The 14,140-nt window shown below is 35.9% G+C and overlaps 1 protein-coding gene across 1 annotated transcript; it reads right to left on the bottom strand.

Annotated features, from left to right (window-relative positions):
• Positions 1-8,131: 8,131 nt before the first annotated feature.
• Positions 8,132-13,176, bottom strand: slc14a2 (solute carrier family 14 member 2). Its single transcript, XM_056746471.1, has 9 exons — positions 13,026-13,176; positions 12,672-12,828; positions 11,708-11,897; positions 11,502-11,630; positions 10,255-10,447; positions 9,870-10,017; positions 9,651-9,785; positions 9,501-9,550; positions 8,132-8,916 (listed from the first exon to the last, which is right to left on the bottom strand). The coding sequence occupies exons 1-9, from the start codon at positions 13,047-13,049 to the stop codon at positions 8,644-8,646; spliced, it is 1,299 nt and encodes a 432-aa protein (XP_056602449.1). The 5' UTR covers positions 13,050-13,176; the 3' UTR covers positions 8,132-8,643.
• Between the last annotated feature and the right edge of the window lie 964 nt (positions 13,177-14,140).

Genomic DNA, 14,140 nt, shown 5'->3' with positions numbered 1-14,140 from the left:
AAATACCAGTCCTATATTTCCAGAGACTTATATTTAAAAAAAAACGGGAAACAAACATGTTATGGGTGTGAAAAGGTGATTTCTGTGAATTAAAACTAGAGGCAATAATACCCAACAAATGGAGACGAGATGGCTCTTTATAGACCACACAATTCAGTTCTTGTTTTTCATTTTCACATGCTCATTTATGACCATTGTGGACCGTCATGGATGTGACAAAGCCGCACTTACCTGAAATGAAAAATCATACTTTAAACATAAATATAGTTCTTTAAAAACTTTAAGAGAGACTTCATGTTCATATTTAAACGACTGAAGTTGGTTATCTGTGCAATTATTAAGGTGTATACATAAAAGTCTGTCAAGTGCATAAATGAATAAAATTTGTAGTGCATCAGCAGATGCAATGATTTGCATCTATAATGTTGTGAGTTTCTCACTAATTTGTTTTATTTAATACCTCCTAATCCACACTGTATTTTCATATACCTCTAAAAATAGAATGACAAACTTGTAAGTTTATGTTCTCCATTTATGAAAGGGAAACTGTGTGTCAGCCCAAATTTGTAGGTTGTTCTCGAATAATCTGATGGAATGGTGAGAATGTTTTAATGATCACATGATAATGCACATTAAAAGCTGTCAATCAAATGTTAAAGAACATGATCAAAGAAAAGCCGCTAGCAAATATTTAATACATGCAAAAAGAATCATAAGACAATCAAATACATTGCCATGATTTATTTTCTTAAAGGCGTGATTTTGCTACTATTGTTTTAGATTTGACCTTATGTGGCCCTTTAGGAACGTCATCCAGATTTCAATCTGTGCCACCCAACTGTCAAGAATCTGTGAAAATATTTTGATTTGGTACACTAGAAGTTCCCCTTCAGGACAGACCTAAAGGCACTGATGTGTTTTTAAGTACATGTTTTAAAGTTTTCACATTTTAAAGAACGAATGCACCCACGCCAGCAAACAATACAGTAAAACAGTAAATACCCATACTTACCCTATTATGAAAAAATAAACTTGCTCCATTATACAAAAACACTCCTTATGTGAAGAAATTACATTCAGCAATCAGTGATCACTATTTAGATGTTCAAAAAAGGCTCTCAAATCTCCAGGAGTTCTTTATGCACTTTATGTATTCAACTATGTTCCTATTTTATATATATTTGAGAAATACCTTCAACTTTAGCTTACTTTAAGTACAAAGCATGTGGATAAAAGTATTAGAAGGGAGAAAGTATACTTATTTTTTGTTTAAAAAGAGTATACAAACAGCATTTACTTCTAAAAAAAGAATTGGGTGTATAATACGTACAGCAGACATGAGATTTGCTATCGCCGAGCCCAGGTATGCACAGAAGAATGCTAAAAACAGAATGAGAGTGTAATTAATGTGCTTTTTCCATGATTGAGGAAATTGCTGTTACATAATCAGGAAGCACAGGAAATAGCTCATGTGTAACATACCGCATGCCACGGCCAGAAGATGTGTCTGCCACGTAAGAGTGTAAAACATCCCTCCGATCGTATACAGTATACATTTGTGGTATGCTTTCGTGAGACAAAACAATAGCAGTGATATATTTTAAGATATTTCTGGGCTAGTTATATTCAGTAAAGACAGGTCAAACATTTATTTTAGTCTGGGACTAGCCTTAAGTTTTGTCTGTGAAACCAGGCCTATATCTTTTCATGTGAAAACACTGAAGAAATGACACTTTGCTACAATGTAAAGTAGTGAGTATATAGCTTGAATGACATATGCTTTCCCCTCAAAATAACTCAACACACAGCCATTAAATGTCTAAGCCGCTGGCAACAACAGTGAGTCGACCCCTAAGTGAAAATGTCCAAATTGGGCCCAAAGTGTCAATATTTTGTGTGGCCACCATTATTTTACACTGCCTTAACCCTCTTGGGCATGTAGTTCACCAGAACTTCACATGTTGCCACTGTATGTACAACATTGATAAAATAAGCTCCACACATTCTCTCGTGGCGTTATTTAAAACCTTGAGATGATAACCGTGGACCATTGTCTACTTGTGAAGATAATAGGCTACAGCACACAAAAAAGGCAACCAACATAAACTCATTATCATCCTCAGTCTTAACTCTCACACACATCTATAATAAAGTTTTTAGTTCGCTCTGGGTACCTTCATCTGATCGCTGTTCTTTGTCTCCAGCACAGAAAAAGAACCTGTACTGTTTTGATTTCTTTCTATAGGACAATTCCAACGTTACATATAAACTCTCATAGAAAGTATTTGTTCCCAATATTTTGCATCATCTGTTAATATTTTACTAAATCCCATTTCATCAGAAATGACATCAGAAAAATACCAGTCCTATATTTCCAGAGACTTATATTTAAAAAAAAACGGGAAACAAACATGTTATGGGTGTGAAAAGGTGATTTCTGTGAATTAAAACTAGAGGCAATAATACCCAACAAATGGAGACGAGATGGCTCTTTATAGACCACACAATTCAGTTCTTGTTTTTCATTTTCACATGCTCATTTATGACCATTGTGGACCGTCATGGATGTGACAAAGCCGCACTTACCTGAAATGAAAAATCATACTTTAAACATAAATATAGTTCTTTAAAAACTTTAAGAGAGACTTCATGTTCATATTTAAACGACTGAAGTTGGTTATCTGTGCAATTATTAAGGTGTATACATAAAAGTCTGTCAAGTGCATAAATGAATAAAATTTGTAGTGCATCAGCAGATGCAATGATTTGCATCTATAATGTTGTGAGTTTCTCACTAATTTGTTTTATTTAATACCTCCTAATCCACACTGTATTTTCATATACCTCTAAAAATAGAATGACAAACTTGTAAGTTTATGTTCTCCATTTATGAAAGGGAAACTGTGTGTCAGCCCAAATTTGTAGGTTGTTCTCGAATAATCTGATGGAATGGTGAGAATGTTTTAATGATCACATGATAATGCACATTAAAAGCTGTCAATCAAATGTTAAAGAACATGATCAAAGAAAAGCCGCTAGCAAATATTTAATACATGCAAAAAGAATCATAAGACAATCAAATACATTGCCATGATTTATTTTCTTAAAGGCGTGATTTTGCTACTATTGTTTTAGATTTGACCTTATGTGGCCCTTTAGGAACGTCATCCAGATTTCAATCTGTGCCACCCAACTGTCAAGAATCTGTGAAAATATTTTGATTTGGTACACTAGAAGTTCCCCTTCAGGACAGACCTAAAGGCACTGATGTGTTTTTAAGTACATGTTTTAAAGTTTTCACATTTTAAAGAACGAATGCACCCACGCCAGCAAACAATACAGTAAAACAGTAAATACCCATACTTACCCTATTATGAAAAAATAAACTTGCTCCATTATACAAAAACACTCCTTATGTGAAGAAATTACATTCAGCAATCAGTGATCACTATTTAGATGTTCAAAAAAGGCTCTCAAATCTCCAGGAGTTCTTTATGCACTTTATGTATTCAACTATGTTCCTATTTTATATATATTTGAGAAATACCTTCAACTTTAGCTTACTTTAAGTACAAAGCATGTGGATAAAAGTATTAGAAGGGAGAAAGTATACTTATTTTTTGTTTAAAAAGAGTATACAAACAGCATTTACTTCTAAAAAAAGAATTGGGTGTATAATACGTACAGCAGACATGAGATTTGCTATCGCCGAGCCCAGGTATGCACAGAAGAATGCTAAAAACAGAATGAGAGTGTAATTAATGTGCTTTTTCCATGATTGAGGAAATTGCTGTTACATAATCAGGAAGCACAGGAAATAGCTCATGTGTAACATACCGCATGCCACGGCCAGAAGATGTGTCTGCCACGTAAGAGTGTAAAACATCCCTCCGATCGTATACAGTATACATTTGTGGTATGCTTTCGTGAGACAAAACAATAGCAGTGATATATTTTAAGATATTTCTGGGCTAGTTATATTCAGTAAAGACAGGTCAAACATTTATTTTAGTCTGGGACTAGCCTTAAGTCTTGTCTGTGAAACCAGGCCTATATCTTTTCATGTGAAAACACTGAAGAAATGACACTTTTGCTACAATGTAAAGTAGTGAGTGTATAGCTTGAATGACATATGCTTTCCCCTCAAAATAACTCAACACACAGCCATTAAATGTCTAAGCCGCTGGCAACAACAGTGAGTCGACCCCTAAGTGAAAATGTCCAAATTGGGCCCAAAGTGTCAATATTTTGTGTGGCCACCATTATTTTACACTGCCTTAACCCTCTTGGGCATGTAGTTCACCAGAACTTCACATGTTGCCACTGTATGTACAGCATTGATAAAATAAGCTCCACACATTCTCTTGTGGCGTTATTTAAAACCTTGAGATGATAACCGTGGACCATTGTCTACTTGTGAAGATAATAGGCTACAGCACACAAAAAAGGCAACCAACATAAACTCATTATCATCCTCAGTCTTAACTCTCACACACATCTGTAATAAAGTTTTTAGTTCGCTCTGGGTACCTTCATCTGAACTTTTGCCACGATCGCTGTTCTTTGTCTCCAGCACAGAAAAAGAACCTGTACTGTTTTGATTTCTTTCTATAGGACAATTCCAACGTTACATATAAACTCTCATAGAAAGTATTTGTTCCCAATATTTTGCATCATCTGTTAATATTTTACTAAATCCCATTTCATCAGAAATGACATCAGAAAAATACCAGTCCTATATTTCCAGAGACTTATATTTACAGTTTTTTCCAACTGCTTACACACAAAATCTTTTCATGTCACATGATTTTTGAAACCTCTCACCCAAAGTGCAAAACTACACACAAAATCTCCAAAACCACAAGCTATTTCTCAGCCTTTGACTCAGCGTTCATTGCATAAAACACTTTTTTCAAAACATTACACACAATTATATACCTAAAACACAAAAATCTAACAGGAAGTGACTTGCTTTCCTTTTCCAAACACAACCAGTCAAAATGCTACACTTCTTCACCAGGTCACACACACACTCCTCACATGTGGAAACACTAATTGCTTATCCAATCACTGCTTTACTGTAGTAATGGCCTATAAATAGATCAAAGGTCAGATCACCTGTTTTGAACAATGCTTGCCAACAATGGACAGAGAGCAAGAGGAGTAGGAGGAAGAGGAAGAAGAGGAGGAAGAGGAAGAAGAGGACGAGGGCAAACAAGAGAAGGAAGGAGAGCCATCTTTGATAAGATTAGGGCAACACTTGTTGATCTTGTGATCAACCACGGTTTGAGCATGAGATAGGCTGGAATGAGAGTCCAGCCCAATTTGTGTCGATTTACAGTGGCATCAATAATTCAAACCTTCAGAAATGAGAACAGGTATGAAACTATCTAATGACTATTTTAGCCATACAGTAATGTACAGTAAATACCTATGACTACATAGTATTGCAAAAACATTTGTAACTCTAAACCATCCATTTATTGCACTGCCTTGAATGAATGAGGTTGGTTATCATGCTGTACTACAGTTTGTACACAATGCTTGTCCCTGATCCAGATCAAGAGCATGCTAGATTTGTGGTTACATGGGACAATGTTAGTTTTCACCGTGCTGTTCTGGTCCAAAACTGGTTTACCACCCATCAGCAATTTGTAGTTTTGTACGTACCCCCATATTCACCTTTTCTAAATCCCATAGAGGAATTCTTCTCAGCCAGGCGCTGGAAAGTCTATGATCGCCAACCCTATGCCTGCATGGCGCTTCTCCAGGCAATGGAGGACGCATGTGGGGACATAGAGTTTGCCTCTGTCCAAGGTTGAATACGCCATGCTAGGAGATACTTCCCTCGATGTTTGGCAAGAGAAAATGTTTCTGGTGATGTGGACGAAGTATTGTGGCCAGCCCCAGCCCGAAGAAGCGATGAAGCGTAGCTCAGCAATGATGGCTGCTCCTCCACCAATTTCTGGACTGCCCCCCCGGGACCCCACATACACAATTCTGAAGAATATACTTTTGGTTTATATATGTCTTTGATTTTGTTGAATGCTACTGTATAAAACAGTAATGTTTGGACTAATATATATTTTCTGTATCTACATTGCATTTGTGTTTACAGTGTACTTGTTTCCCCTCAGCAGACACTGTAGAACATTGTATCGAAGTGTAGATATAAGCACATGAAAGACCGAAGAGCTTTAAATTTAGAACAACAGTGTTTACTTGGTATATCGAACATTCACTTTTATGAAAGAAGTTTTTGCCATTTGATGCAAATGCTTCATCCTGACATGTGTTTATGGTATTTTGAATGCAGTGTTAAATTTTGAAGGAGATATGAGGCATTTTGCATTTTGTGTGTGCAGTTTTGGGAATTGTGTGTAGAGTTTTGAGAAAAGGTGACATAGTTTTGAAAACGTGTGTAAGCAGTTGGAAAAAACTGTAAAAAAAAAGGGGAAACAAACATGTTATGGGTGTGAAAAGGTGATTTCTGTGAATTAAAACCAGAGGCAATAATACCCAACAAATGGAGACGAGATGGCTCTTTATAGACCACACAATTCAGTTCTTGTTTTTCATTTTCACTTGCTCATTTATGACCATTGTGGACCGTCATGGATGTGACAAAGCCGCACTTACCTGAAATGAAAAATCATACTTTAAACATAAATATAGTTCTTTAAAAACTTTAAGAGAGACTTCATGTTCATATTTAAACGACTGAATTTGGTTATCTGTGCAATTATTAAGGTGTATACATAAAAGTCTGTCAAGTGCATAAATGAATAAAATTTGTAGTGCATCAGCAGATGTAATGATTTGCATCTATAATGTTGTGTGTTTCTCACTAATTTGTTTTATTTAATACCTCCTAATCCACACTGTATTTTCATATACCTCTAAAAATAGAATGACAAACTTGTAAGTTTATGTTCTCCATTTATGAAAGGGAAACTGTGTGTCAGCTCAAATTTGTAGGTTGTTCTCGAATAATCTGATGGAATGGTGAGAATGTTTTAATGATCACATGATAATGCACATTAAAAGCTGTCAATCAAATGTTAAAGAACATGATCAAAGAAAAGCCGCTAGCAAATATTTAATACATGCAAAAAGAATCATAAGACAATCAAATACATTGCCATGATTTATTTTCTTAAAGGCGTGATTTTGCTACTATTGTTTTAGATTTGACCTTATGTGGCCCTTTAGGAACGTCATCCAGATTTCAATCTTTGCCACCCAACTGTCAAGAATCTGTGAAAATATTTTGATTTGGTACACTAGAAGTTCCCCTTCAGGACAGACCTAAAGGCACTGATGTGTTTTTAAGTACATGTTTTAAAGTTTTCACATTTTAAAGAACGAATGCACCCACGCCAGCAAACAATACAGTAAAACAGTAAATACCCATACTTACCCTATTATGAAAAAATAAACTGTTGCTCCATTATACAAAAACACTCCTTATGTGAAGAAATTACATTCAGCAATCAGTGATCACTATTTAGATGTTCAAAAAAGGCTCTCAAATCTCCAGGAGTTTTTTAGCTTTACCAGCTATACCTAACCATACCGAATCATCTGACTTTGATCAAAACTAGGGCTCCAGCGAAGGGGCCAAACCAAATATTGCAACAAGAGGATCATGGAGGTCTTAAGTACCTAAGAATAAAAACACTTCAGACTAGAATTGACATGTTTTGGGGCAAAACCAGAATTAATGTGCCAGTGTACCCTCATAAGACTTGCATTTGATTCACATAGGGGACACAGAGGTATATTCAGAATGTAGATTAGTACGAGAATGGTGCAATCTATGAATTTTGGATTAATTCAGATGGAATTTAGAGCTGATAAAGGCACTGATATTTTAAATGCCTGCATTGATGTTCAATCTTGAGAACTGTGGGCTCTACACGAAAGGTGTGCAAAGGAAATTTTACATAATTCATCTTTAGAACACAATGTGGTCCATTGTGGATTCTGTGAGTTAAAGTATTTCTAAAAAACTGTTATTAACCTTTTATTTGTTGAAGTTTTAATTCAAATGACACATTATATAATAATACTGTATGTTTATTAGCTAGCTATTAGAAATACTTTAAAAGTGTATGCATATGAAAAAATGTAAAATTTACAATTTGTCTTTATTGAAAAAATAGATATTTATGGGAGTTTATAAAAGTAATTTTCCAAAAGTACAAAACCATCATTACAGGTAATTAAAACACTGACCAGTCGTCCAACTTACAGACAAACATTTCTATTCACGTCTGTAAAGTACAGGTTACGGCTACCACAAGCTTTGCCGCATACATTATAAAACAAAAAATCCTTTCTTAATCCAATCCGGTGACACACCTGAAGCCCCTGAAGCTTCCAAATTCAAAAACAGCTATCAATCATAGGAATGTTGGACGACAACCAGATCTCATTAAAAATATATTTTAATGCCCAGCTAACATGCACTCTTTTTGTTTGGATATTTTAATGCTGCTTTCGTCAACCGTTCAAGTTATAAATGCATAAAACTAACACAGTAATGAAATGTATACTTCAGTCTGGTCCAGGTTTGTACTCAGTGTTATATTCTCTCTGTTAGTGTCGTCCTCTTCCTGTCGGGCCACAGGGCAGATCTTCTTAATGCTCCTCTTCACACTTTTCCACCGTGACAGATATTTCATCATCTTTCTTTGGCTGTGTTTCTTCAGTGTCTCTCAGTTGCATCTCTTGTGTTTTCTTCTCCTCGCCGGCCCTCTCCTCTTTCTTCATCTTCCAGAAATATATCAGGTTTTTCTCAGGGTAGGTGACCTTAGCAAGAGGCAATTTATAAATGGCGCTGGTCTCCGTAGTGATCAAGAGGAATGTGAGGGCAGACAGGCAGAAGGGCCAGGTGCATGCTGGGAGTCCAAACTGTTTAAATAGATATACTTGAATTGTTTTTTCGTGCATTCATGTACATTGTTTTCCCTAATAAGTATACTTTATCAAGTAAAGTTCAAATACATTTTTAGAAATAGTAGTCTAGTATTCTAGTCGCCTATACTGATATTAATGTACTAGTAGTGTTGATGAAATTGAAGTGTACTTTAAGTGTAATAATATTTAGCTTTGAGGACACAACTACACTCTACAAGTGAAGTTATGTACTGTTTACTAATAGTCTACTAGTTTAGTTTTTTTTTCAAACTTTTGTACTTTGAAGTACAGCATACTCTCAGTTAACAACGATGAGTACTTTTTATTCTACAAGTATACTTTTAAAGGTTTTTAAGTTGACAGTGCTATTAATTACCTTTAAGTACCAAGAAGTTTATGTATTCAACTATGTTGCTATTTTATATATATTTGAGAAATACCTTCAACTTTAGCTTACTTTAAGTACAAAGCATGTGGATAAAAGTATTAGAAGGGAGAAAGTATACTTATTTTTTGTTTAAAAAGAGTATACAAACAGCATTTACTTCTAAAAAAAGAATTTGGTGTATGATACGTACAGCAGACATGAGATTTGCTATCGCCGAGCCCAGGTATGCACAGAAGAATGCTAAAAACAGAATGAGAGTGTAATTATTGTGCTTTTTCCATGATTGAGGATATTGCTGTTACATAATCAGGAAGCACAGGAAATAGCTCATGTAACATACCGCATGCCACGGCCAGAAGATGTGTCTGCCACGTAAGTGCGTAAAACATCCCTCCGATCGCGATGCATGCCAAAACACAGTTGTAACCCCATAAACCAAAGTAGATGTCCTCAAAAGGTGCGGCCAGAGCAAGACCTGACGTTCGTGGAACATGAATCAGCTTCAAAATGTGCTTTTATTTCAAATAGACCATTTTTAAATAGACTTCAGATGTCTTACCAGACACCATACCAACGGCTGATCCGATGGTGGCGTGCGCACATGTTATGGGTGAGGAGATAAACAAGGCGATCATGAATATCCCCCCCGTCCAGGGATTGTCACATCCGTACACCTGTCCGATTCCCACGGGGATCGAGCGGAAAAGCTGCGTGCAAAAACACAAACTTCTGTAAATGTTTTTTTATGTGCGTGAGTTTTATGTGGGTCTTTAAACTATGTGGCACGGAATGTGATGCAGGAAAATGTGACATTTCTTGCTAGATTGAATTCCACAGTGACAGTTGCATCTTCTCGGCATGATCTGCTCTGTTCAATGCCATGTGACCTCTTCTGCCATCAAGATTTAGAACCTGTTGCATAATCGCTCGCTCTGTGTTCTTACCTTCGCATGATCCATCTCGGACCAGGTGATATTGGGCATGGACGTGAGTGGCTGGATGAGCACCTGTGGGAAGTGCTGGTTGTAGTGTCCTGTGGCCACCATGTGTAGACACACAAGGATGTTAAAGGGGAGGGTGAAAACAGGGAGGTCCCACCGACTGTTAATGGAGGCCAAGGCACTTGACACGATGGGGCTACAGAAATGAATATGAATGACATGAATAATTGCTCATAATGTGTACTTCAATACACTGTACTTGGGAAGTCCAGTAGTTCTTCTTCAAAATAACAGGCAGCACGTGTCCTGGACAGCAGATAATTATAGTGCACTTATTGCAAAACTGAAAAGGCGTTTACTTTTTAAAGAATGAGGCAGAGAAGAAAATAGATATTATTAGACAAATGATATATGATCAATCTCAACACTGAACAAAACTATGCGAAAGGAACAATGAAAAGAATTGCCTGGGTTCAAATCGGGGGCATGACGTAAAACCACCTGAATGTCACTGGTCTACATAGCAGCATCAAATAAAAAAGTAATATTTATGATTAATTATATTAGGGCTGTCAACCAATTTATCTTTTACATAATATATGTCTGTGCACTGTGCATATTCCTTTTGTATTTATAAAAACTTACACTTACATGCATATGTTTAAGAAAAATATAAAAATGAATAAACATTTATAGTAAGTATTAATAAAAACATGTAAATATTTCTTAAATATGTATACATGTATGTGTTTATAAATCTGCGCAGTACACATACATATTAGATAAACACAATCTTATATTCTGGATACGTTTTACTGCCCTATATAATACACATTGTTATAAAATATAACTGTAAAACACCAACCTACAGAAAATAAAAATACAAATTAAATTCTGCTTATACTTTATACGATTTTTTTAATAAAATATCATTGTGAAATGTGTATAAATAAATAAAAATGCCTTAAATATATTATATATTGTTAAAAAATCTTAATAAGCCATTTGTGCTTATATCACATAAAAAAACACATGATCTACATTTTTTACCGGTAGTTTTCCATCCACTTCCATTGATAAGAACACTCACTTAAATCAGATGACATTATCTTGAGGAAGACATTTTACAACATTTACTAGTACATTGATATCTGATCTATCTCAGAAGAATCTGAATTCCTTAAAGGTTGGAGCCTTATATATTTTCTACAAAACGAATCGAAGAACCAAAACAAGCTATTTAGACTCACCATGCCATTGACATGAAGATGTTTGGAAGAAGAAGCCACCAGTACCAGTCTTCTGCATTCGAGAAAACTGCCATCAGAAGGCCAACCAAGATTCCATTATAGCCATAAAGACCCGCTGCGATAGCACCTCTGAGGACAATATAATAAACCGAAATCAGTCGTTCAGAACACCAGAATGCACCATTAAACATGTCAAATAAAAATACCTGTTCTGACAGAGGATAAGAGCAGAGATTGTTGCAAACAATGTGCCGACAAAACCGTTCAGTGCCCACCATCTGTTCTGAAGAATGAGTCCACCAAAGATGATAAGTCCACTGAGAGGGTTATTCACAAACATCACCTGAGCGGCCCCACGCAAAACCCAGTCCATAATCTGCAGCACGATAAACTGACCTGCATGGAGCAAAAATGTCATGATCTAGAATGCAAAAAAAGTTTGGACAACATATTTGTTTTTTACAGATTTTTCACGTATGTTTGAAACACGGTAAAAACGTTAAATTACGACCACACATTTACAAGAAAAACAGGTGAACACACATAATTTTATGTCTTATGTAATAACAGCTTCCAGAAAAATACCATTTACATTCCAATTCCATTTACAGTGTCTAAAACCGGAAAATCTACATGGAAACTGTATTTAAATAACAAAGGAATGCTTTCAGTAGTAACATACAAAAACAAATAAAAAACTTTTTCTATTTTTTAAATATGAAACTTTCCCATAAAAATAATATCTTTTATCTCTTTATTATATCTTCTAGACAGAAATTAGATTAAAAGTAGAGCACACAGAAACTTTGCTTTAATCTTAGGCATTTCTTTAAAGGGAACAGACCCAGAAATCTCACAAATGTCTCTATTAGAGTTTCAGTAGAGATCACAACAACGTCACAAACTAAGCTCGGATTCCAAAGTCTGAATTCAACATTACTGAAGAATCTATTATGAACTGAAACATTTCTCATTAAATGCAAATTTAGCACTTAGTACAAACATCAAAGACACTGAAGAATGAATACACGTGCTTCTTTCCAAGCATGTTTTGTTTTTTCAGCTGGGTGCGCACTCTTCATAATGTTTTTATAAGGAAGTGTCAGGAAGTGGACAAAATGATCAACGGACATGCCTCGTTCTCATTATGGACTATTCTAGACCGTGTACCTTTCATCCATTCACCAAACGCTGTCATGTCACCGGCAATGTAAGAAATCCAATGGATGAGCTTTGCTTTTATCTTCTGTTGTGAAGATGGTTGTTTCTCTCGCTCCATCTGCTCCGTGCTTTCAGGGACTGGATCTGCCATGAGTGGTTGTTGCTCCTGTAAATTTTACCAAAATTTTTGGCTTAAATTGTTTTTAAACTTAAATATGATTAAGGCAAATGGGCCACAATTTTCAAATTTTCTAAAATTGTCATATTTGGTTATTGAATGCAATAAAAAGTGCATTGATGTTAATTTAATTATACAGGAATTTTGCTCAGTTGCTGAAGTGAATAAAAGTGAAAAATATCTACCTTGGCGAGCTGTGTTCCAGGCATAAATCAAAGGAATATTAGGAGCAATATCTTCTACTGTATAAACCAGCAACCCTGAAGCAACACAAAGCACATCTCTGAAGTTTTTATAGTACTGTACAGCACTGCTCCTCCCCTATTCATCCAGCGCTGATGGAGTTGAAGGATAACTTATCTCATTCTCTCTCTACTGCAGTGGATCTCGACCCTTTTGCCCTCAAGGGCAACAATATTTGATGGCTCCAACAAATTCCCTTTATAAATAATAAAATACAAGGTGAAATAGTTCATAAATACACAATATTTCATGTTTTTATTATTTTATTGCGGCGTTGTCTAGGTAACATTTGGCCAGTCATTCCCTTTCTGAAGGGAGTTCCAAACGCATGCATGAGAGATAGTAATGTCATACAACCTTGAAAGAGTTGACTTCAAGGGCTCAGCTCTTCGAAGGGAGTAGGGCATAGGGTTGCTCACTTCCTTTTGGAAAAAACCCAGGGTTACTGGAAAGTGGAAGTAGCCTGGTCATGGAGCAGCACTGAAGCCCATACATTCTGATTTCTTCCAAACGCTTTTGCTTTCTCCACTTAAATCCATTCAAATAGGTTGACAGCACAGATTTGTTTGGATCTATTGAGCGCTCCATGAACCACATGACCACACGGCGGCAAGATCGAGTGTTGTAACTCTGTATTTCAACAGCTCTGGCCAGTTGTTCCCTTTTGCATCAGTTAAATCTGGGCATTTTATTCGATATTAATCTGTCATTTGAAAACCATGTTGCCAACACCTGCAAAACCAAGTTTTTTCAATTTAAAAATATATTTATATAACGTAATTTGTTACACCATCAAATGCAGAAAAGTTAATTCACACATTCATGACGTCAAGATTACTGACGTACTAGATTACGTGGCAGCTAGATTTCTTACACGAACAAAGATTGCATTGCAATTAATTACCTATTAAGCAACGTATTTTTAAACGTAAAACGTAACTTTTAAATCTTACTGACTTATAAGGCCCTACACAGTTTAGCTCCACAGTACCTGAGTGAGCTTCTACTACTATACAGTCCCTTGCGTTCACTACGCTCTTTGGGCTCTGGACAGTTG

Source organism: Triplophysa dalaica, chromosome 4 (assembly GCF_015846415.1).
Source record: "Triplophysa dalaica isolate WHDGS20190420 chromosome 4, ASM1584641v1, whole genome shotgun sequence".
NCBI classification, from domain to species: Eukaryota; Metazoa; Chordata; class Actinopteri; order Cypriniformes; family Nemacheilidae; genus Triplophysa; species Triplophysa dalaica.
This window is presented reverse-complemented; position numbering and strand designations above follow the sequence as displayed.